Source organism: Poeciliopsis prolifica, unplaced genomic scaffold (genome assembly GCF_027474105.1).
Source record: "Poeciliopsis prolifica strain line A6 unplaced genomic scaffold, Auburn_PproV2 SCAFFOLD051, whole genome shotgun sequence".
Taxonomy (NCBI): domain Eukaryota; kingdom Metazoa; phylum Chordata; class Actinopteri; order Cyprinodontiformes; family Poeciliidae; genus Poeciliopsis; species Poeciliopsis prolifica.
In genome coordinates this window covers 492652-516505 of record NW_026562426.1, presented here as the reverse complement: position 1 = coordinate 516505, position 23854 = coordinate 492652, and the positions used below count along the sequence as shown (strand labels likewise).

General features: G+C 42.5%; 3 protein-coding genes across 4 annotated transcripts; 2 read left to right on the top strand and 1 right to left on the bottom strand.

The window, feature by feature from the left end:
* Positions 1 to 486: 486 nt before the first annotated feature.
* si:ch211-63p21.2 (FH1/FH2 domain-containing protein 1) lies at positions 487 to 5751 on the bottom strand. Its single transcript, XM_055058649.1, has 9 exons — positions 4676 to 5751; positions 3660 to 3800; positions 3395 to 3577; positions 2290 to 2409; positions 2045 to 2206; positions 1705 to 1955; positions 1384 to 1615; positions 1132 to 1240; positions 487 to 1020 (listed from the first exon to the last, which is right to left on the bottom strand). Exons 1-9 carry the CDS (start codon positions 5135 to 5137, stop codon positions 992 to 994), a joined length of 1689 nt encoding a protein of 562 aa, XP_054914624.1. The 5' UTR covers positions 5138 to 5751; the 3' UTR covers positions 487 to 991.
* Positions 5752 to 9076: 3325 nt separating this feature from the next.
* Positions 9077 to 16302, top strand: si:ch211-63p21.1 (uncharacterized). Of its 2 annotated transcripts, XM_055058705.1 has the most exons (7): positions 9079 to 9300; positions 9778 to 9879; positions 11078 to 11167; positions 11474 to 11548; positions 12335 to 12405; positions 12507 to 12678; positions 14853 to 16302. In XM_055058705.1, the coding sequence occupies exons 2-7, from the start codon at positions 9811 to 9813 to the stop codon at positions 15060 to 15062; spliced, it is 687 nt and encodes a 228-aa protein (XP_054914680.1). In that variant the 5' UTR covers positions 9079 to 9300; positions 9778 to 9810; the 3' UTR covers positions 15063 to 16302. The 2 variants fall into 2 exon arrangements, with proteins under 2 accessions (XP_054914681.1, XP_054914680.1); XM_055058706.1 differs by lacking the exon at positions 11078 to 11167 and having other exon boundaries at positions 9077 to 9300.
* A 3063-nt stretch (positions 16303 to 19365) lies between these two features.
* On the top strand, positions 19366 to 23848 carry LOC129378174 (kelch-like protein 33). The gene is made up of 4 exons (XM_055058458.1): positions 19366 to 21043; positions 21512 to 22451; positions 22537 to 22704; positions 22855 to 23848. The coding sequence occupies exons 1-4, from the start codon at positions 19600 to 19602 to the stop codon at positions 23375 to 23377; spliced, it is 3075 nt and encodes a 1024-aa protein (XP_054914433.1). The 5' UTR covers positions 19366 to 19599; the 3' UTR covers positions 23378 to 23848.
* Positions 23849 to 23854: the final 6 nt, after the last annotated feature.

Sequence of the window (23854 nt, the reverse complement as noted above, 5' to 3'; positions counted from 1 at the left end):
ACGGCGTGAGAAAGTTTAAGCCCGAAAAACGTAAACAAAAGACGATTAAGGTGAGGAATGTTTAAGACTAAAACTCAACACGAAGGCCAGAGATTGTACTTTTTGTCTATTTTGAGTTAGAAACAAACTAGCATTCATTCTTGTAGTGATTCATCTCAAAATTTAGATTCGTAAAAACTGACTAATAATTTATGTTTTCACAAAATAACAAAATTAAACTTGGCAATGGTTACAAAATGTGAATTTATTTATTTTTACACTTTTTGAAGCGTAAAAGAGTTTGCATATAAAGATTTGCTCATTTCTACCATAAAATTGTGTTGTTTTTTTTGTTTTTTGTTTTTACCTTTACAGGTGACTGCACTTGCTACACACTATAAAATTTAAATATTAGCCTTTTATTATTTAGAAAACAGTTGGGCATTCTCATTTTTAAGTTTTATTCATCCTTTAAAGCTCAGATTCAACACAAGCATTGTTCCTTTGGTAAATCATTTTATTTATTTTCTCTAAACACACATATGTTAATATGCATATTTTTTAAAATAAATCAGTTTATTACAAACAACAGCAATTTATGACCACTAAATGCGAATTAGAATATCATACAAATGCAATTTTTTTTACTGTCACACAATGTAAACATCTAGCTTTAGCTGTTGCTTTAGCAAATTGAAATCTAAACTATTAGCATCAGTTTTCTTCATAAAATTTTTTTTTTCCCAAAAAAAGAAAAAGCAAAAGAAAATGCAATCATTTGGCGTTTGTGGTCGCACTCACACAGATTTAGCTGCTTATTAAAACAACAAGCGCAATAGTTTGACGCATGCAGGTGACAAAAGTGACAGAATTCACACTCGAAGCTAAGTTTCCCATAAAAGCTCTGACGCAAAATGCACCGGCTGTAATATATGGGAATATCAGAGATCAACAGTTCAGTGTAACGTCATAAATAACTTTCTCCAGTGACTAAAAGGGAACGTCAGCAAGGTCATGCCTTCAGTTTTCTTGAAAGCGAATCTGAAATAGAAACAAATGGGCACTCAAGTCAACGAATCGTATAGTAAACTCGCGTTAAATTAAGCAGAAAAACTGATCAGAGTAAGGATAAAACAAGAACGTGTGAAATACCTTTGATGTCAGCCACCCGTCGGCGGTTTCGTGGTAAAGTCCCATCCTTCCTTGGAACGGACTCCGGCGTTCTCAGCACTTCCTCCAGGCGGCTTTGCTCATCGCTTTCCTGCATGGCGGATCAAAAGCAGTTCATTCACCTCTTCTAGAAGAGAGACTATACGCATTTCACATGGTCCTTTCTGACAAATTGTCATTTTAACAGGTAAATATGTCGGAACGGTTTGGTTTGGGAGTGTTTGAAACACCAACCTGTGACGCTGGAGTTTGCTGACCTTTCCTCCTCCCCACAGGCGTGCTGGGCCCCAGGCTTTCACCGCCGATCTTTTGCCGCTCCCTCTCCCGCTCCCTCTGCATGAGGACGGCCTGCCTCATAGACCTGTACTCCAGCGAGAAGTTGCTGATGGTCCTGCAGAAGTCCTCCGCTCTGGTGTCGCGCACCATGGCTCGGGAGTAACCCAGGAACATGAGGAACGAGTGGAACCTTGAAGAAGGAAAGATGGAAAACGGTAAGTTCTAAATCACGGGCAACGACGATCAGAGTTTGGTGCGCGGGAGACGTGTGCAGCGTGCCTGTTGATGACCCGGCGGTGGACGGCTCTCAGGACCTTCAGCCGCTGCTCGCACTCTTTCAAGATCTTGGGCAGTTTGTGACGAAGCGAACCCTCTGGAGCGAACATCTCCACGTCTTTCCCTTTCCGCTTATCTCCCTTTCCTCCTTTCTTCTTTTCCTCAGCCTTTTCCAGAACCTTCAACTGCTCCCATGATGCTTTGCACATGGCCTCCAGCTGCACAAAGTTGGACTGGACTAGAGTGTAGTCACACTGTAGAGATGAGGGAAACCTTTGAGAACCAAATGGGACTTTTTTTGCCTTCCGTTGCTTGTTTTGTAGTTATTTCCCACGGGGCGCACCTTGCCGGCTTTAGTGACGGCGGTGATGTCAGAGTGGAGGTCAGAGGATTGTGGGTAGAGCTGCAGCAGGAGCACGCAGACGTGGTGCAGCAGCGGCTGGCGCGTGTGCGTGTCTCGCACCTGGGACAGCTTTCCAAGGTAGCTCAGCTCAAAGCCACGGGCCTTGGGGGAGATGAAATCTCTTGTCGCGCATGAACCAAATGAGGTAGAAATGAAAAGTGAAACTCACCATCGCGCTCCCTCACCTTACAGCCGTTGAGAAAGTTGCCGATGGCCAACACGGTCGCTAGGATGCACCTGAAGGTCTGGCTGCCGGCCAGCTGTTCCATGGCCAGCTTTAGGTGGAACAGAGGCTCAGCGATTTCCTACGAAATGGATGCACACACATATAGAGGGCACTAAAAAACACACTGTGCCTTGCAGAAGAACTCATTAGTTGTTACAGTCAAGGATTTTATATAGACCTACACAACGTAGTGTGGCAAGATGTTCCGGTCAGAGGAAACCATCTGACCAGAACATGTTGCTGTAATATTTAGCTAGTTGCCATTAGCAGCTTTCTAACAAGTCAGCAAATTAGTTTCTTGTTGGTTTAGAGCACATGTGTCAAACTCAAGGCCCGGGGGCCAAATCCGGCCTGCTGTAGCTTTTTATGTGGCCCTCCACCACAATCTAGACTAAACACTAAGTTTCAATCATATCAATGCAGTTTTTATCTGTTTACTGTCAATTTATGTCAATCAATCGCTCCAGTTTCTTGAGAATTTAGTTGAAGTATGATTATAGTCCATGATTTATACAGCAAGTAAATAAAAAGTCACATTTATTATTAGTCCCTGAAGGGACTGAAAACATGTTCAGTAATATTATGTAATTTTAAGAATTTATTGACATATTAACAGTTTGTGAACAGGTTTTATCAACACATTCTGGCACAACCGGCCCTTTGAAAGCCTTCATGATCTTGATTTGGCCCAAAACGAAAAGGAGTTTGACACACCTGGTTTAGAGTTAGAAACTTGTTGGTCACTAATTTGCAAGCAAGTTGTTTTTAGAGACAAAATCTAAAAAGAAGGCAAAGCATCAGCATTTCCAATGTCAAATAAGATCTATTTGCAATTAGCAACAATTTGTTTTGTGTTGTTGTTTTTTAGCTAGTCCATGTCTAAAATGCATTGAATTTTGTGGTTCAAATGTGAAAATAACTCAATGGGACATATGGTTTTTAACGGTACTGTTGATGAGCCAGAAGGTTCTGTGTTTTTTTTTTTTTAGGCTTTGGACATTTTCATGCCATTCTGAGATCAGATCAAAGTGACAGTCATCACAGGCATGGTTGTTTCCGTCTACCTTCTCTAAGGAGTCGTAGTCCAGAGCGAAGGCCCAGAGCTGAAGCCTCGTACTCAGGTGAGGTATCTCCCCCAGAGTGAGCAGGCACAGCTCAGCCTGGGCCAGGGGAGCGTCGGGGTTCTGGGCCTTGGCTTCGCCGATCAGACGAAGCTCCTCCTCTGTCGGGGTCAGAGCTTCAAGTCGCTGTTGTCGAGGAAACGTGAAAACAGTTCAAACGCCCTGTCGGAGCACGAGTCCCAAGGTCAGAGATACAGGGCGGGCGTACCTGAATGTCCTCTCTGTCCAGCACGCTGCTGTCCATGCTGTAGATAGCAGGAGGGAGGAGGCGAGGTGGAGGAAGGCTGCTCAGGGCGATGGTTATGATGTTACTGCGCTTCATGCCCAGCACTGAAATAGACGACTGCTTCTGTTGAAGGGAAACGCACTATTATTATGATGCAGTACGTTTTAGATTTTGTTCCCTTATAATTTATAATTAGACACATATTTAGATGCTTGCATCATTTTATAAATCATATAAATCCTTCAAAGGATATGGATATCAACTTCTGCCACAATTTAAAAAAAAAAACACAACAACTTGACTCCAGTAAGTATGACATGACTATTCTTATAAGTTCTCATAAGAATGAAAAACTAACTAATAATTATGACTTTCACCCACTCTGGTAATGAGATACCTAAACTGTGAGATGCACATTTATTTATTGTCTTCATCAAAATGGAATGAATGGGCTTCCATAGATTTGAACTAATTTTTCCCAAAACAACAACAGCAACGTTTTGACCTAAATTCAAAGAAGACAAAAAAAAAAAAAAAACGCAGGAAATCTGAACATTGGAGATAAAATGTACCTGGTGATGAACCATTTTTATTGACCAACTGACTTCAGAAATCACAAGTCACCCAATCTTTTTATAGATCGTCTGTCTCATATGAAACTCACTACATGGTGACAGTTTGAACAAATATGGAAGAAACATAATATTTGTAATTGTTGCATACTGCTGCTGTAATGGAAATGAGAAATTGTGTGTTTTTGACATTAGTGGAACGGCCACAAGTTTTTTGTGCACCTTTGTAATGGAAATTCAGCTATTGCAACATCCAACCCTCTACACACATAGGGACTTACTGAATCAGCTGTAGGGACTGACATAAGCAGATCGCTATGCTTGGTTGACAATAATACACTTTGCATTTTGTCTTTTCATAAAACACTTAGAAACAGACAGAAGTCATTACAGTAGTCCTGCTTTCAAGGGTTTTATCATTCTCACCTGCCGCCCAGAAACCACCATAAAACTGGTGCTGGTGGCTTTAGACTCAAACAAATACTCCAGACGGTTCGTGTCCAACTGCACTGGCTCCAGCACGGCCCATATAGTCTGCTTCCCAAAGCGCGTCATCCGGGGAAGCGGGCTGAGGTTCTGGAGTTCCCTCCAGTGAAGCTTCAGGGTGTGGCTCTTAATCCCTGCACCTTTAGACGGTGAAGGTAAAGCGGGAGGTGGAGGAAGAGGTGGAGGAGGAGGTGGAGGAAGAGGCGGCGGAGGAGGTGCCACGGACAGGTGTTGACTTGGTGGTGATGTAAGGAGCCGCTCTTCCTCTTCGCTGTCATCTTCATCAAAGAGGTCAGAGAAATCCAAGGTGTTGAGGCAAAGGCACGCGGCCGGTTTAATGATTGAGTCCCAGGATTGGTCAAAATCATAGGTCAGGTCTTTGATTTGATCCGATTCCTTCATTGGTATCTTTAAGTAGTGAATGTGTTAAAAAAAAAGGAACTCAAAGAACTTATTTTTTCCTCAGCTGACTCCAAAAGGCATACCTCTTCTTCATCCTGAAAACAAACGAAAGTCTCGTTGGGGATCTACCAGGCCTTGTCTTCTGTGCCCTTCATTCCTCATAGAAAAAGAGCTCCTTGCTTTTCCAACTCTTCTCACTGCGCAGTCAGCCTCCACTTCACAGACCCTAAATCTCCATCTGAACATCTGTGGATGCTCTGCCTCACTTGTCCACCACAGGAGCGCATAGCTCCCACGCCCAGAATCCCAATTTCTGAGCCACCTCTGGCCGATCCTCACTCCACCGTAACCTGTAATTGCCTCGGGTGTCGTGTTTGTTCCCTCGGATTGGAAGCGTCTGATCTAAACGTCCGCTGTTGTTCTTTTGCAGCAGAGCTCTGCAACCTCAGAGAATTCTTGTGAGCCTTGATGGGCTGTGTTTAAGTCCTGATTCCGACTCTGATGAGAAAATTCACGGAATGCCTTTCCCTGCTGCTCGTTCAGAAATGCCTCCGCAGAAATGCCCCCTGACTTTCATCTCCCCGCGTGTGTCCAGAAGCAACGGCTGGCGAGCGTTTCGGTTGGAGAGCGAGGGATGCACTGGCGCATCGGTTATGGTTTATTTGAGCTGCGCCCTTTTCCTTCATTTCCTTATCGAGGCCGAATCTCCTGTTTGTTGTTGGTATCGTGGTGTATATACAAGGCTCTTTATCTCCTTCTTCAGATCTGTTACTTCCGTCCTTTTCAGTTGACACACACACATAGAAGAGCACATCTTGCTTTCAAGCAATTTCCTTTGTCAGTTTTATGAAGACATATTGTTCTTACACAAGTTCTTTTTTAAGTAGGTCGCTGAACTTTTTATGAGCAGAATTGCTCCTAATATGCAGCAAATATTCTCTTGAAAGGAGTACAGTGCTATTGTCATATCAGTACTCATTACTTGTTTTGAAAGAAAGCCAGGTAAAGGACACTGCAAACAAGTCCTAGTCAGATGAGACCATGCGGGAGAAGCTAGTTATTGGTGCAAAAGATCAAAGTACAGGGCTTCCGATGTATTGTCAGTGTGCATAATATTATGAGTAGTACATTCCACATGTCATAATCTCACATAAATAGTATATTTTGCCTATCAGATGGAGTCTCACTGCAGTAAATAGCAACAACTCTGACGTTGGAGGGCATTATTGACCCCGTCCTCAACCAATCCGGTACAGAACTGATGTTTGTGAGTCACGTATTTGATCTGGTGCAGGTTTTATGTTGGATTCCCCTTCCTGACACAACCCTCTGCATTTTCCAGGGTTGGGACTTGTACGAGGAATCACCGGCTTGTGACCTCTGATAGTTGCATTTCTATCGACGCAACGCTGGCTATGCAAAATATTTGCACAAGGCGCATTATATGTCAATAAAATACTTTGAGTTGATGAGGCAAAATGTGAAAAAACTTAAGGACTACTGCCAGATACTAGAACGGTCTCTAAAACAGTATTTGGTTTGTCCCCAAGGGTCTTTTGCACGGTCCACATGCAACCTTAATGAGGATCCCTCCCTCTGCCATTAGGTCTCTCGTAATTACACTTTATCTCACTCAGTAGCCCTGCTGTCTGCTGGCGGCAGCAGGACTCATGGGAGAATTCAGTCAAAATGAGCTCCATTTGCAGGACTTTAATATCGTTTAGGCATTTATTTATCAGCACTGCATTTTAAAAGTCTGCTCCCAAATATACATATTCACTGCTTGTCTCTGGAGTGTCTAAAGTTTTACTTCTCCAGCCTCCCATAGACAGCTTTTGCTCACAAATAAACAGCAGACTTGTTCTGGCCAGGCTCCAGCTGCCAGACCCGATAAGTGCAGCTGCAGAGTTGTGGGGACGATGTGGCGCCCTGACAGAAAGCGACACGTTTTCTGTGGGGAGAAAAGCAATTTTGGGGTGTGAGGATGCTCTGTGTCTCGGTGTGTCTCTCTGTGGTAGTGGGTGTTTAAATAAATGTTTGCAACTCCCCTCCCGCCTCTTCCTCTCTATTGCAGGTCCCAACATGGCTACTAAACCGACTGTAGGTTGACTCTAAGCACCGAGATAAAGATCAAGACAAAAATCGCATGTCGTTGCTGCATGTTTGAGGGTTTTTAAGACGTCAGTGTCACAAAAAACTGAACTTTGATTTTGTCATTTGAAAGGTCAGCTTGAAGTGGGACGCTCTTGCAACATGTTTAAATGAAGTTTTCTAAAACTCAAGCCTGGTCTCGTTTTGTTTTTATCACGACCCCATTTCTGCCGCCACGAAAACTTTACGTGTCTCCACGGGTTCGCGTTACTCAACGCTTCGACCATTTACTTCAAGTAAACGTCTCATTTTCCTCAAAGACAATAACATACCAGTGTACCACATTGCCTCGCAAGCACGTATTCAGTGCAACAATGAGATGCGGCAGCAGTGACCTGCAATTCCATGTCCGGCTGGTATGCGCCTTTCTTTGGTAAAGATGATTTAAGGGTTCACAGAACCACTTTTAAGATGTTTTGCAAAGCAAAGGTAGAGGGAATGCAGCATTTCAAGTTTTTGAAATGGAAGGTGAAACAAAAAAAACCTTGAGTCCCTTAGATCCACATGCACTCTCAATTCAAGCGTCACTCAGTCTATGAACAGTTTTCTAAACACACCCATAAAGTCACATAATGCTCCATACGCAATTATGTAAAACACTCTGCAAACTCATAAACCCCGTGATTAAAAATTGATTCTATCTGGTCTCACAACACAAGGTAAACAATTTCTTTGGCAATTTCCTCTTTGCATGCACTGAACGTACTCGGTCCTTTTGATAAAATCACAATTTTATTCAGATCCACAGTGAGGGGAGTAACAGAGCACTTCAAGCAGCTGCTCCAAATGTTTTATTTTAGGTTTCCTTTCCTATAATTGGTTATAGTATCCTTGTCTTTGATCCACAATGATTTTTTCCCCCTGGTCCTTCAAAAAGTATAGGAATCAATATTTATATGACAGAACACATCGTTCGAGAACTATGTCATATAACAGCATGTGGGAATAACTACAACTTCTGCTACGACTTCAGCCAGACGGAGCAGTAGGCCGGCTCTGGACGGGTTCTGGCTCTGGACGGGTTCTGGCTCTAGACGGGTTCTGGCTCGTCCATCCCAGGTCTTCTTCTTATCTGACAAATTTTAGCTCTTTTTACATACCAGTGTTTTTTTTTTTCACTGTCCTGATAAAGTGACATCCATAAGGTAACGCTGACAAGATGACACCGATTACAAGTTGATCGAAAACAGCTTTGATCTCAGTATCCGGCATGTGTACTGCATCTGTTCGAGTCGCATCTTATTGCAGATTTTGATTTTTAAAAGACTGCTGTTGAAGAAGAAACAAAGATGGTGTCCTTCTTTATTTAAAAAAATATCTTCATAATTTGAAGTATTAAAGGAAAATATCTCACAAGAAATCAAAGGAATTATTTCACAATAAAAACATTTCAAAATGTGGATTTAACATTGATAAAACTTGTTTGTTTGTTTGTTTGTTTGTTTTTACGATTTTTATTGTTTCATTTACTCCATGCAGAAATAAAGACAAATTCATCAGAATTCTGTCTTTAAAACTAAACTCGACATATCGATATATAAATGCTGGAGACAAGTTTGAGATATTTATCACATATTACACGCCATGATACAGCAATAAGCTGTAAAAAGGAAGAAACGTCCACGTGTCACTGTTTTCAGCTCGTTCTAATTCCATCCGGTCCAATTTATTTTGAAAGCCACGTCCGAACGGAAGTCGCACCAACCTCTGGTCTCGCGCTCCCGCGGCGGCGGCTCGGTGTGCGTCACCTGTGTGTGAGCGTGAGGCGCGCGCCTCCCCGCGACTGTAGCCGCCCGCCTGCCCGCCCGCCCGCCTGCCTGTCATCGCTCGCCTAGCTGACATCACGCAGAGGATTCGCCACAATGTCAAACATGAGCGACCAGCGCGAGCTCACGGCTTCTCCGCGCCACGATGCCACGCGCTGCCGCGCGCGCCGGCTCCTTCTCTAATCGAAACGCAGCTCCGCCGACCTTTTATGGGTTTGTTCTGTTTGTCCTGCGATGCTTTATCGGGTAAGATGGGTCACTCCGCTCTTATTTTTGTTATATGTCACAGTTGGGGGAAATGCCGGAAACACTGAGTACTTATTGAGTAAATAATATGTTGGAATGTGTCGGTTTTTAATGAATAGAGAGCCCTTGTTATGTTCGCGTTTTTTTTCTTCTTCTTCTTTATGGGAAAAGTTCTCAGGCTGCCTAGAACGCCGATGCTCGTTGGTTATTACGTAATGGGTGTGCGGACGGTGCCGAGCAGATGTTAGAGAGGTGCCGTGATGACAAACCCCGCTGTTTGCGTAAAGACAGCATCACTTCGACACCACTGCAATGCTGCTTTCTGCAATCCATCAGTGAATCATTGTTAAAAAAAAAGAAGAGAAAAGTAGAGCACTCAGAAAGATAAAATGAAATAAAAGAGTGTCAGCATAAATCATTTTCATGACAAAGTCAAGTCAGTGAAAATGATAATCCCTCCTCTTCCCCTCCCTGTAGGTCCATGTAAGTGTCTGATCCCAGTCAGAGGTCATGCTGCGGAGGGAGTCTGACGCCCACAGCCTGTTTACCTCTGGAGAGACATCCGATAATGACTGTGAGGTGAGGCTCTAAATCCTTTCTTTTTGTTATAATTTTTATTTTTTGCACAAAACTTGTTTTTGGATTACCTAGATTTTTGACGTTACATCACATCTGAGAAGCTGAGACACCCAACAAGCTTTCATGTGACTTAAAATGTAATTTATAATGTTCAGGTGACAAATTGCATGCATTTTATTTTGCTAAATAAAAAAAACTATGATTAAAGGTCATTTAATGTTGAAGCTTTGTATTTTGAACAAACAATCATTTGTGAGAAAATTCTCATTACAAAACAATTTTCTAATATTGACAGGTTTGCTTCAGCAACTTCCTCCCAACAGCCATCTCCTGAATAAACCCCACTTTTATTCAGGAGAAGAAGAGCTACCAAAAAGTGAACTCGGAGGACACCATTTGTGTCACGAAAATAAAATACTAACACCTAATCAAACAGCATCCACAGTCAAACTGAGAAACTGAGGTAGATAGGCTTAGTGGATAAAATCGAAGTATCATCTGATATCAGCTTAGATATCGGAACCCTGCCCCACAAATAAGGAAATCGGGGCAATTGATCGGCGCACCCCTAAATACAGCCCATGTAAACATATCACCCTTCCAATGTTGCTCAATGTTGACAGACAAAAATAATGGTTAGCTGAAAATTTTAAGCAAAATTCTCCAAATCAAATGTTTATGCAGCGTTTACTACCCCCCAAAAACTTCCTTTATATTGTTGAAATGCCTGCGTTATTGAACACTGCAATCACAAACTAATGTACTTGACTAAAATTTTAATAATTTGTGAGGTCAATATCCAATTCTCAGTCTCAAAAAAAAAAAAAAAAAATTGACTATTATGTAATCGACAAAGAAGTGTCTTGTATGATAAGTGGATGTGATGTTAATTATTTCCTCGGCTTAATTACCCCGGTTTTTAAGCATTCATGATTTGCAGCGTCTGGCAGAGGCGGTCTAATCAGCGCCCGGTTTTCAGTTCTTGAAAATACAAGTAGGTGGAAAAGGTTACATCACAGAGCCATTAGGAGATGCATAATAAAAAAAAAAAAAAAAAAAAAAAAAAAAAGTTTGGGAGGCAACATCTTGAAACTTCCTTCATGCAGCTCTGCTAATCTGCCGCTGGCAGGCAGTAAAAGGAGGTGAGAGGCATCAAAGAGTCACCGGTTCATCCTCTCTGTCTTTGTCTCTGTCTCAGATGGGGGCGAGTTGTGAAGAGGTAGATGTAGTGTGCCTGTGCGAGGCTGGTCCCTGTACACTTTATTCAGAAGCACACGCGCCTACGCTGGTGAGTGCTCAGGCTTCCCGCTTAAGTGTCTGCGGCGCGCGCGGCGAAGCAAAAACGCCGCGCCGCTCAGAGCGCTACTCTGCATGTAAACGCGTGCCTTTCGCCTCCCGCCGACGTCTTCCGCGTCTCTGTTGCTGCTCCTGTTTTTCTACTGTATGTTTTACAGGAACAGCTCAGAGCTGACAGCCGTCACGTTGTTTGTGTATATGCGTTGTGTGTGTATATGCATGTGTGTGTGCTTTTTTCCCTCAAAGTGTCTTTCAGGATCAGTCACTCTCGGCTGTCTTCTTGCTTTTCTGTTGTCAGGGTACTCTGCTGTGTGAACACTGTGGAAAAAACAGAGTCATGTTAACCAGGTACTCTGAGGGATATGGCACTGAGGTAATATATAGCATATGTGTGTGTGTGTGTGTGTGTGTGTGTGTGTGTGTGTGTGTGTGTGTGTGTCTGTGTGTGTGTGTGTGTGTGTGTGCGTGTGTGTGTGTGCAAATATGTTTGCGTGATATCAGTTAGCTAAAGCACCCTATAAACTGAGCTTTCTATATTATGCTGAAGGTCCCAACACGTCAGATCTCCATTGCCTTGGAAAAGTATTCAGGATCCTTGAAATTTTTCACATCTTGTCAATATATTTTCTTTATTTTTTCACCAAACAGAAATCTAGAAACTTTGGCTAAATAAATCATACAATAGCAATTCTTAAGTGGGCCATAGTTTAGCGATAAGTAAGCCTTCCAAAGTTAGTTCAGACCACCTCTGACTACTCGATCACTTTTGGTTTAACTGGCCCCAAATGGGAGAGTCGTGGTTTTAAGAACCTTCCCTTTCATACGACAGTTCAATGCAGAAGTCGGTCAACATTTTGAGGTGTTCAGTCAACTGTTCCAGAGGTGATCGATACTGCCGGGATATAAATAGGATGACATTTATATAAGTGGTGAGCTCATTGGTCATGCTACCGAAGGAGGCATCAGCTGGCTCATGCATATTAACAACCGTGACATAATGAAAAGTCACACATGAGCACATGCGGTCGGACACATGCCATCACCGCAGGTTGTTTGTGACAACCAATGCCCGTGATTCACCGTCTTCTTGTTTTCTTCTTAATCGAACAACGACTTGCATTTTGAAGGCAATGTATTTTAATGTTCCTTTGCGCCGCAGGAGGAGTGCGCGTTATCCGACCCTCAGGGAGAGAGCGATGCAGATGCTGACATAGAGGACACAGACTGCAGGTTGGTTTTACGGGGGATCTCTTTGCCATGTTTTGCTTGGCTTGTACTTTTTTTTTTTTTTCTCCCTTATAATGTTTTGACCTCAAGTCTGATTGGTTCAGAATCCAGGAGCACAGCTCCCTCCAGCGAATCAGCTCGCGCAGGCGCAAACGTCCTCGCGTGGCGCGCCAGGACACCACGGAGAGCGAGGACGACGGAGGGCGGAGCCACAAAAGCCATCGCTGGAACCTGCGGCTCAGTCCCGACAGAGCACACAGCAGGACCATCCTGGAGGTAGAGGGACGATCATCTAGATGATTGATTTCATTAACCATTCTTTAACGCAGGATGATGTAGAAGCCTGAGTCTTCTCTCTTCTCCTCAAGTGCAAAGTGTTTTACACTTTGATTCAGGGAAAAGCGTCAATGAGTTTCTCTAGATTTTGCTGCAACACGAGTTCTTTAAGCTCTTCAGGTGACAGAAGGCCGACTTTGTGACTGTCTTTATGTGGCTCGGAAGGCTCAAGTGAGAGTCCATCAACACACAGATTTTGGGCCTGATCGCTTGTTTCTAGTTGTAATCACTGAAGCTGTGCATTGATCGTTCCTCTTTAGGTCCAACACTAATAACTTCAGTTTTGTTCCTAGTCAGCTGGAGAAAGTTGCGGCACATCCACACGTCAATCTGTTCTAAGAATCAGTTTAGTGCTCGATTGGGATCAGAGTCACCTGGTGATACTGTGCTGTACAGCTGTGTACAATCTGTGTAGTTATGGCAGCTAATCTTATTTCCTGTCGCAACCAGAGCTAGTGGGAGGATGTAGATATTAAATAGCAGGCGTCCCAGGTTTGAACCTTGCAGTACCCCACTTGTGATTTCCGTCTGCTCTTCTCCTCTCCTTATAAAATAGTCGTGGAAAAAAGTTGATTTTGTGTTAGGTGAACCATTTCTGTATTGGTTTGGCCTCATGTTTTTGGTGATTGTCCTACTAGGGGACTGAATGATGACTTGTTTTCAGTCTACAGGGAGAATTTTCCAGTGTTTATTTTAATGTCCTGTTATTTGAGCGTATCAGCACATCAGAGCTCCTGTCTGATTTAACAGAGTGCACAGCTAGGCGAATTTCACCATTTTCATAGTTTAGCTGAGCATTCTGACCTGAGCTTGTTTGTTTATCATACTTTATTTTAAATGTATTTTTTAACATATTTATATTGGTATTTATGATCCAGTGACATACTGATTATGTAATCTCCTAGCATTTGTAACCTGACTTGCATCTGTGTTATCTCTCTTCTTTGCTCTCACCCAAAACACTCATTTACATATTTTATGTGGTTTTTTCTTTTGTTTTGAGTCTTTTGTTTTGAGTCGGACATTTGGATAGTGAAAAAGTCCATTTGTGCTGACCGGTTCATACTGTCCGGTCAGCGCAGGTGGGATTTGACAGGAGTTTTTTGTTTCCACAGCCAAACAGTCATAATGAGACCGAATAAATGCCAGGCACTTGTTTTGGGAAAAGGGCAGAAGCACTTCAAATCAAAGCCAGAAAATCTAAACATGTGCTTTATATCAATAGTTTAAATAGCATGTTGATTTTATAAAAAAAAAAAAACAAAAACAAAACAGCAGCCTTGTTACTATTTTAAGTCATCAGATGATTAGTCAACGTCTTTGCTATAATTACATAAAATTTCTGTCTGAGAGAAAAACGGCTTCAGTTCACTCAACTTGACTTTGCGGCGTCTTATGCTCATAAAATTTGAAACGTATGTCATAGTTTTATTTCCATTTAAATCCCAATGTTTGAAGCAAAGTCAATAGCATGGTAGCAAGTAGGGCAAACATTACTAGTCATGTTAAGCATGACTAATAGTTTATTGACATAAATGTCAAGTAATTTAATAATCCACTGTTAACTGCAGTACACAGACAAAAAAAAAGGCCACTAGAGCCGAAGCTGTACAAAAACATATATATAATATGTTGCATTTAAGATAAAAAAATTCTTTGCCTACAATCATGTTTCACTCAGAACTCCTGAAGTAGTTTAGTTTTAGCTTCAGCTGGTTCAAATTCTGTAAAATGAAAAAAAAAAGGATTTATTAACCCCCTTTTGCTGTCCAATTAATCCTACATTAATTTTTTTCATATGGTGTAAATAAATACAACTCAAACAGGACCAACTCACAAGATCTGACTTCTACTATGAAACCCACAGTCTGAGTTGTTTTTGGTTCTACAGCAAAATCCTTGGAATGATTCTTAATTTTACTCCTTTTATCGATCATATTATAAGACATTTTTCAAACTTGCTTTGATTCTTTCATTTCTTGGTCTCTAAAAACATTTTTAAAAAAAATAAAAAAGCGAAAGGCTTTTTTCTGTTTTTAAGTGAAGGAGGAACTGCAGGTGCGTCCAGACGCAATATAACGATCCCCGTCCTTCGCCCTGTTTTCATCCCTCAGGAGAGCGTTTCGCAGGTGAGGCCGCTCGTCATCACTGGGCCCAACGTGGAGAAGCAGAAGAGTCGTTCGGACGGGTCCCGGGGCTCCAAGCTGACCTTCTTGTGGCCCTCGTCCCTGCCTCTCCCCGTCAAGCTGCTGCTCCTGCTGCCCGTCTCGCTCTCCCTCGTCATCGTTATAATCTCATTCCTGCTGCCCTGGACCGCCACATGACACAGCATAATCTTTTTTAATTTAATTTTTTTTTTTCCAAACATCGCACAAACATCATCGAGTCTTATGATGTACCCGATAGCATACTTATTTTTTATGACTTATTGAAAAAAAAACCAAAAAAAAACAAGAATTTGAATAGATATTAATGATTATTTCTGTTTAGATTGTGTTGTATCGAAGGACTCTAAACACCTTCTTGGCCAAATCTTTTCAAGGAGCTTAGGGTCGCTAAGTTTCAGTTTCTCACCCCCTTGTTTGTAAAAAATAGAGCTCTCATCTCGTGGCCCCCGTTGTAATGAGCTTCAAGAGCAACATCGAGGGTTGTGTATGTGTGTGTGTGTGTGGGGGGGGGTTGAAGGGGGTATCAAGGGGTTCAGGAACCTTCAAACAGGGTAACAACACTCGATAGGAAAACATGTGAAGCACGATGCCGCTACACTATGCAATTCCTCTGTTCCTCCTGCGGCGCTGAGTGCTGTTAATGATCTTCGGTCTCGTCGTGTCCTTGGCCCTGACCCTACCCTCCTCCCATGACCTCTTCCTACCCCTCGCCTTAGGAGAATCCTCTATTAGCGCAGGGACTCTAAATAGCGTGCAACCCAATTTAAAAAGCAATAGCAGCCGAGATCAGACACACATTCGCTGTGTGTAATCTACCGAACATCTGTCGGTTTCATGACAAGATTACGTGGATCTTTTTTTTTTTTCTTTTTTTGATTCTTTTTTTGAAGATTCATTTAAAACGCCGAACCATAGGAAAAATGAGCTGACCTCAAAACAAAATAAGCTTTAGAAAAAGAAATACTGTAACTATGTACAATAAGTTCATACACATCCACACATTCCCATAACATGATAAATCTCAATGATTGCTGTTTAGAAAAACGAAGCTTGACAATCAATCATGCTAGTTGTTACAAGCAGAAACGCAAACTGGTAAAAAAAAAAAAAAAGCCATTTTGGCTTCTCTGTACTGTATGCTGTATTTGTTCTACGACGTTCTTTCTTTTTAATTATGAATGATATTTAAATATTTTGTCCAACTCTCCAGAACAGAGAAGTGGTTGTTATTATTCATCATCATGTACTGTATTCTATTAAGTACTGTGAATTTAGTTTGGTCGTCAATCCTGCTGTATTTTGTGCATTTCTTCCATTGTATACATATATTAATTTTTTGTGTTTCATGGGGCAATAAAATGTCAATAAAACTAGATTGTATTTTAACAAAAAAAAATAATAATTTAAACTGGTCTGGTTTGAGTTTCGGAGCGCGGAGGGGGGGAGTATAAGAGTTTTTGTAACATTTGAAAGATATATTCAGGGCACCATGCAGCGTTGGGATTGATCGGGGACATTTTCAGCCGGTGTACGTTGCACCGAGTCCAACAAAACAAACCCTTTGAAAAAGAAACGTTCCTCCCCTCACCTGCGGTGGCGCTGCACTAAGAACTACTGGAGGAAACGACACAAAAACCTCTGAAGAGGACATTGAGCGCAACTTCCTTATTCACAAAACTGAACAATTTAAGCGGCGTGGGACTTTTGCTGTAATTTTAATATGAAGATGTGTGTTTTAAGCTTGTGGGGAAGTTATTCTTGAAATGGAAAAATTGAAATGATGTTTCCATTGTAAAGGAGCACTTTATAATGGAAGAGACGTTGGAGCGAAATATATGAAACAGTCGGACATATTTTACTCTGATCACAGATTCGTTAAAACACAATTTTGGATTTGTTCAAACGTTGCCCTGTTTCTTAAAACTAGACTATTGAGATTTATTATAGAAGTGATTTGTAAGAATTTCCTCAAGAAGTGGTGAGGAAGTAAAAAAGTAACTCAGATCAAATTTTAGCAAGACTTTGACAGAGACTTGCTTAAGCTAGCCTTGCTTTTCTTGAAAGAGTCGTGCTTGCCAGCGTTTTCTTTTTCCTTCTCCGATGCAAATTTGACCTGCTTTTTCTTCTGCTATTGGGTGACACAAGCTACACAACCATCTGCTGATGAAACTTTGCCTCATTTTTTTTATCCACTCAGATTAGGTTCCTGCAAATTTTCCTTTACAGAATTTCTATAAAGTTGCTTTTTTATTTTATTTTTTTAAAGTCCTCTAAATTTTTGTCGCCAGTGAACGTTATCCTGCCTATTGACTTCCAGAATGGTCAGCAGGTTTCGTAACCACTAGTCCTCTTATCTATGTCTTCTCGTGGTTTAAAGAACGTGTCTGAACTTGCACTGCAGCTCAGAATATTGATTCACTAAGGTCAATGAATAGTGCACTGGTCTGGTTTCAGTGTTTTGTTTTTTCTAAGGTAGGCTTTTTAAATGATATAGAAATTGATATTTTCTCCTCCTCTAACAGTTGCCTGAAAAATCAGTATTTGCCCAGTTCAATGTTCATATTTTCCATCGATTTCATCCTGAAGTTTGAAAGCGAGGCACTCGGTGAGACGAGAATCTGCTCTCGCACTTGGACTTTTCAGAAAAGAGAGACTCTTTGCCTGGGCTGCTGCTCTCCATCAGAGGGCCTGAGGCCACGGCCTGTGGAGGAGGGGTCCCGTAACGCGGTTAGATCTTCTCTTGCTACATGCCGTTGTTATGGCTTAGAGAAAACAAGACTTTTCATAAGTGGATCACACCCAGAGTTTAACTCTCTGTTTAAACGTCAGCGACAAAGAGATTACCGTGACATCTACTCACCTATTGTCCAACAGGAATATAGTTAAAATTTTTAAAAATCTCCACTCACATCCAACTCATGAGGATAATACATGTGGAATGTACTTTACTGCACAGATGTTTTGCTTTGTTTGTGCATTTCTGAGAACCGCCGGACTCATTTGCCCGCCTGTTGTTCAGGAGTTGCGCTTTCCGTGTGAATGGCGGGTAGCGCGACACAGCCGCAGTGGACTCAGGTAGGAGTTCATTTTGTGAAGCGAAATATTGCCCACCAGTTTCACTTCCATTTCGCCCACACACGGCGCTTCAGCTTTGGAGAATTTCAGCAGGATTTGATTAGAGGCTCGCTGTGTGTGGACGCAATCAGAGGCCTGTTGCAGAGGTTTGCAAAGGCTTTATAAGGAGCCACAGCCAGGAGAGGAAGTTGGACATATTTAGTAAACATTGGCACAAAACCAAATCATTTTTCTTCAACAAACTCATATTAGGGTATACAATTACATTTTTTTTTACATTCTTTGGTTAGCAAACAACATAACATCAACGTTACCCATAGTTGATTTTTTTCTTTAGATATGCCTTAATTATTCATGGCATAGAGTCAACAAGGCGTGTGAAGAATTGCTCTGAAACTTGTTTCATCAATGTCATATATATCAAGCAGATTTTGTCAGCTGCACATCCATGATGCAGGTCTTGAAAATCCAGCACAGAGAGCCGCCGTCACGTCTAAGAAACCAGCTTGAGATCATTTTAGTTACACGATGTGGAGTGGGGGAAGCAGTGGTTAGAAGTGTTGGACATGATTGGCCACATTGCTTATCAAGGGCTGTGATGATTTGTGGGAGCAGGCAGTGTTTTTTTCAATCTGTTATTGTCCAGCTTTTGTGAGTCAGTGTAAATTGTTCCATTAGTTACCTGTTTTTTTTTTTTCTTTTAGCATACAGGGGCGACCCCTAGTGTTTGGCTTTGTTTCTGAGAAATAAAGACCACGAGGAATCCGTTGTGTGTTTCTGTCCACTTCAAAGACGGGGAACAGTACTTTCAAGTGCTGATGCCATCACACAAGTCTGATTTACAGTGTCGCCCACCTGTTTCGACTCACTGTCAACGTCACAGTGAAGGAGCCAACAGGTGCTGTGTGTGTTTTCCCTTCTTTCAGTTGTGCCTCGAGATCTGTGACCCAAATTCCACAGTGCTTGGACATGAAGGAGAAACGTGACGCCTCTGTTGACCCTCTGGGTATTTTCATGGCGCAAGAGTGAAGTCGCTTGCCGGGACTAGAGTGGACGAATCAGCCCATTGTGTCTTGCTTCAAATTGAGCTACCGAGTCTCAACTGAAGGTCTGGCAACTCAGTCAGGTTGCCAGACGTGAAATACGTGAAGAGTAGCTGCAAAACGTACATCCAAAAGAACTGGTGCATCAACTGCTTCCAAAACTGTTTGGTCTGAACGTGACAACAGACAACCAGCTGAGAATTGTACCTACTTATGTTACACTGTATATATGTGGCACCTCGGTTATAAGAGGAACTGTGGGAATTTGTGCTGCTTGAATGTTTCCACGCAGCTAGAGAGAGAGAGAGGTGGGACCAGAGAAAACATATAACGCTGCTGCTTAGGGGATGAGAAGCAAAGTTAGCACACAGCAATCTCAGCAACGTCCTGTGGGCTGTAACTTGGACATCCACGACCTGCACCCTGTGTCAGAGCTTTTCCTCAAAAACTTCAAACAGTAAGGGATCCACTCTCCTTTAGCATCCAAAGGCCTGAAAAGCATTAGCTAATTAAATTTATCAGGAGATAGTACAGGGAGACGGAACAGAGCTAATCTGTGCCTCCTGAAAGAGTCGATGGAAAGGAAGAGAGAGGTGGAGGAGAGCAGGAGAAAACGGTGGAGGGGGAGAATATGCTACCAGGATATGGCTGCAGCGAGAGTTGAGGAAAAGGAGGATGAGGCGGAGGAGGAAGGCAAGGATGCCAGCAGCTTTAAAAAGGTGAACGAGGAAGAAGGGAGCAGGGAAGCAGGAGAACCTGAAAAAGAGAAGGAGGAGAAAAGTGATCACTCGAAAAGAAGGGAAGGTGAGGAGATTGCTGAAGCAAATACAGAAGACGAGACGGACAAGAAAGACGATACGGAGTGGGAGGTTATGGAGTGTGAGGAGATAGATGAAGGGGAACAGGTACAGAAAGAAGATGAGAGTCAAATAACTGATGGCTTGAGAGAAGAGAGAGAAAAGGAGCCAGAGGAGAAGGAGAGGATGATGGACGGAAAGCATGGTGATGAAAGTGAGGAGACCAGGCATCTGAGGCGAGAACCAGATGACACCTGTGACCTCAGAAAACAGATAAACGAAACTCGGCTTCATTATTTTCAGCAAAATGAAGAAAACGGCGAACAGAGACGTGTGAAATGCGAACGTGACGGCACATGTTTAAGTCCAGCGCAATCAGTTTGCAATGAAGATGATCAGAGTACTGAGAAACAGAATCAGGATGAACTAAACTGTTCGAACAACAAATCACGGAGATCTCACAGGATTATTAATCAAGACTATAAAACTCTGCAGAGCAGCAAAGATAAAAGCAAGACATTGACATGTAGCAAAATGACAGAATCTTGGAAAGCTCAAGAAGAGACTGGATATGATGTTGGAAATCTCCAAGAAGACGCAAATGGTGTGGTATCTGAAGATCCACTGGATGAGGATGAGAATGAAGAGGACGGTTTTATAAAGATGTACTATAAAGATGATTATCCTGCAACCGTTTTCCTTGCCCTGAAAGAGTTCAGGGATTCTTTTACTCTCACTGACCTTACGCTGAACACAGAGGACGGCCGGAGCATATGTGTCCACTCCACCGTCCTGGCTGCTGTCAGCTCACTCATCTGGGTAAAACTGAGTGAAAGAAAAGCAGAAAACAGCAGCGTGACTGAAGATAAACCTGCTCACGCCGCTTTTGGAGGCCATGGGTGGTCAGTGTCTCTTGGTCCAGAAGTGGATTGTGTCGGATTAGAGGCGGTGGTGGAGTTTGCGTACACTGGACTCATATTATGTTTGAATGAGCAAAACGTTGACCAGATACAAGTTGCAGCTCGAGCAATGGGCTCCCCTCGAGTTTTGGCCCTGTGTCACCTGTACGAAGAGAAACCCACGTTACTTTGCAAAGACAATAAAAGGGTAAAACTCTCTGCTGCCGAACAAATGCGCGTCAATCTGGAGTCTATAAAACAGTTGTGGATGGACAGAGTTGGTTGTGATGTCCGGTTGGATGCAATCGGTGGATCAGTTCTTGGTAAGTACTCAGCCAGTCTTCATAGGCCACTGTACTACAAGATATAGATGTGACTGTGCTCCATATGCTTTTTTCAAAAGGGTTATATTGTCCCCACCCCAGCCTGACATTACTTCTTTTAGTCAATTCAGTCACTGGGAACTAGAGAAATATCCAAATGATGAAACTGGAGATCACAGGCCTCTGAGAACTATTATTTTATCTATTTGTGATGCCTGACTGAAACATTTCTTTACCCTAAAAAAGTAAGCTAAATTGCACTAAGGTCTGCAGTTGCACAACAGATAAATTAACAGCTGTTTTCTAAGATCAAGAAAGGTCAGAGTTATTGGCATGTACAGTTGTTTTCATAATTTTACATTAATTAACCACCTGAGTCTTTCTTTAGAAACCTGAACAGGCTTAAACCTGAACAGTACCAACAGAGTTAACATTTGTATTTAATACTCATCACCTTCTTCTCTCCAGTTCACAGAGTTATCCTGGCTGTCAGTAGCGACTACTTCCGTGGGATGTTTACGTTGGGTATGAAAGAGTCCCTTCAGTCTTGTGTGAGTCTTCCTTTCCTCTTGGCCTCAGATCTAGAAGTTCTGATTGGCAGCTCCTACAACGGGGCTCTTCCCCTCAACTGGACAGGTGTCTTTGAGATCGCTTGCCTTTCTCTTCAGCTGCAGTATCAACCTGCCCTGTCCTTGGGCTTTAGCTTCCTTCAGCAAGAAATAAATGCCCACACTTGCCTTGACGTGGTCTCTTTTGCTGAAGCCTATGAAATGGCACATCTTCTTGAAGCTGCAGATGATTTTGTCCTTCGGCAGTTCCAACAGGTGGCCCACACCTCCAAGTTCAAGGACCTGCCAGCCAAACAGCTCCTGAAGTACCTGAATAGCAACTCACTCTGTGTTTCATCTGAGCTTGTTGTGTTTAATGCTGTGGTATCATGGATTCAAGCAAAGCCTAGTCGAAGGATTAGACTCGCTGATGAGTTCATGAAAACGGTACAGTTTTCCCTGATGACATTCAAGGAATTCAAAGAGGTCCAATCACAGAACATTTGGTGTGATCACATCTTGACAGAGGTATATCGAAATGTGTCTGAAGACTTCTGCTGCAACCGGACTCCGGGGAAGAGCCAGTGCCGTATCTATCAGCCCAAAGAGAGTCTTGTCTTGATTGGGGGCGACCAGATCTCTGAAGACCTGTGCAGCCGCAGCATCAGCAGAGATGTTTGGTTCGGAAATTCTGTGAGAAGCCTAACGGGGACAAACAAGGTTATTGAGTGGAGACGACTGGGAGAAATGCCAGCTTCACCAAGGTTCAGTCATGAAGTTGCTTTGCTCGATGGGCAACTGTACATTCTTGGAGGCAAAAAATATTACGGCAAGGGTGACATCTTTAACTCCGTTTACAGGTGAGGGAAGGCAATATGACAAAGACCAAAATAAGTTAGTGTTACAGTTTTAACATCTGTATTTATCTCTGTACTCCACATGTAGGTACAGCCCACTTCAAAACAGCTGGGAGTCCCTGTGTGAGATGCAAGAGAAGAGATCCTCTTTCTCTGTGGTTGTACTGGATGGACGATTATATGCTATTGGTGGATACTGTGAACCTGATCATATGGATACTGTTGAATGTTACTGCCCCACTACAAACTCCTGGAGGTAATCTAGGAAGAAAAATAATTAAGAGTTTACTGCCATGTGTGTAGTTCCACAGCATTCTTTTACCTACTTTATGTCTTTGACCACATTAGCACATATGGATTTGTTGCTGAAATGTGGCTATCCCCTTGCTCACATCTTCTCTTTCAGATTTGCCTGCCCCTTGGAGCTACCGTTGGGTGGGCACGTGGCAAAGATTTCCAAAGGGCAGATCTTTATCTCAGGAGGACAAAACAGTGACCAGCTGTGCGTTGCATCTATGTTCCTGTATCACCCGGAGACAGGAAGCACCTTCCTGACAAGCATGAGCAAGTCTCGAGCTCATCACAGCATGGAGGCTTTGGGAGAACACCTGTACGTGGCAGGAGGAATCAGCACCAACGATAACGTGACTGTTATCGACCAGCTTGCCTGTGAAATGTACAGTCCGGCCGCAGACTCCTGGACCGCGTTTACGTCTCTGCAAGTGCCACACGTCGGGGCAGGGAGTGCAGTTTTGGAGGGGAAGTTTTATTTGTTGGGTGGATACAGCCAGGAGGACTTCAGTGACACAAATATGGTCCATCGCTATGACAACGCCACGCAGAAATGGGAGAACATGGGACAAATGCCAGGGCCCAACAATGAAATACGAGCATGTGTGCTGCGCTTGCCACAGCATTTACGTATGTAAACTGTTGTCGGCATGTCAGAGATTTCAGTCATAATCTTTCAGGAGTTGATTTTTTTTTTTTTTTTTTTTTTTACAATGATGTGTGTTGGGCTTTTGTCTTCTGGTATCTGAAACTCAAAGTATTCAAGTGTTCAAGTCTTAAAATCTAAAGGAATCATCTCAAACTACACAAATTTCTCAGTTTTATTAACCGTAGCTTCCAAGATAAAATTGATCGTTAATTATGTGCATCCAATAATGAAAAAAAAAAAATACACTACTGCAGTAGTAGTTTGAAACTTACGAAGTTTTCATGTTATGTCCCTGCATATTGTAGTAAACAGATTATTAAATACATGTGTGTTTAACAGGGCATCAAAGTTTAGTCTGTGCTTTATGTTTAATATCTGTCTTATAATAAATGTGTCCAAACACTGCGATATGTAGGTGCAGACATTTAACGGTATTCATACGATTGAGAGTTTTGCTGAAATAAAT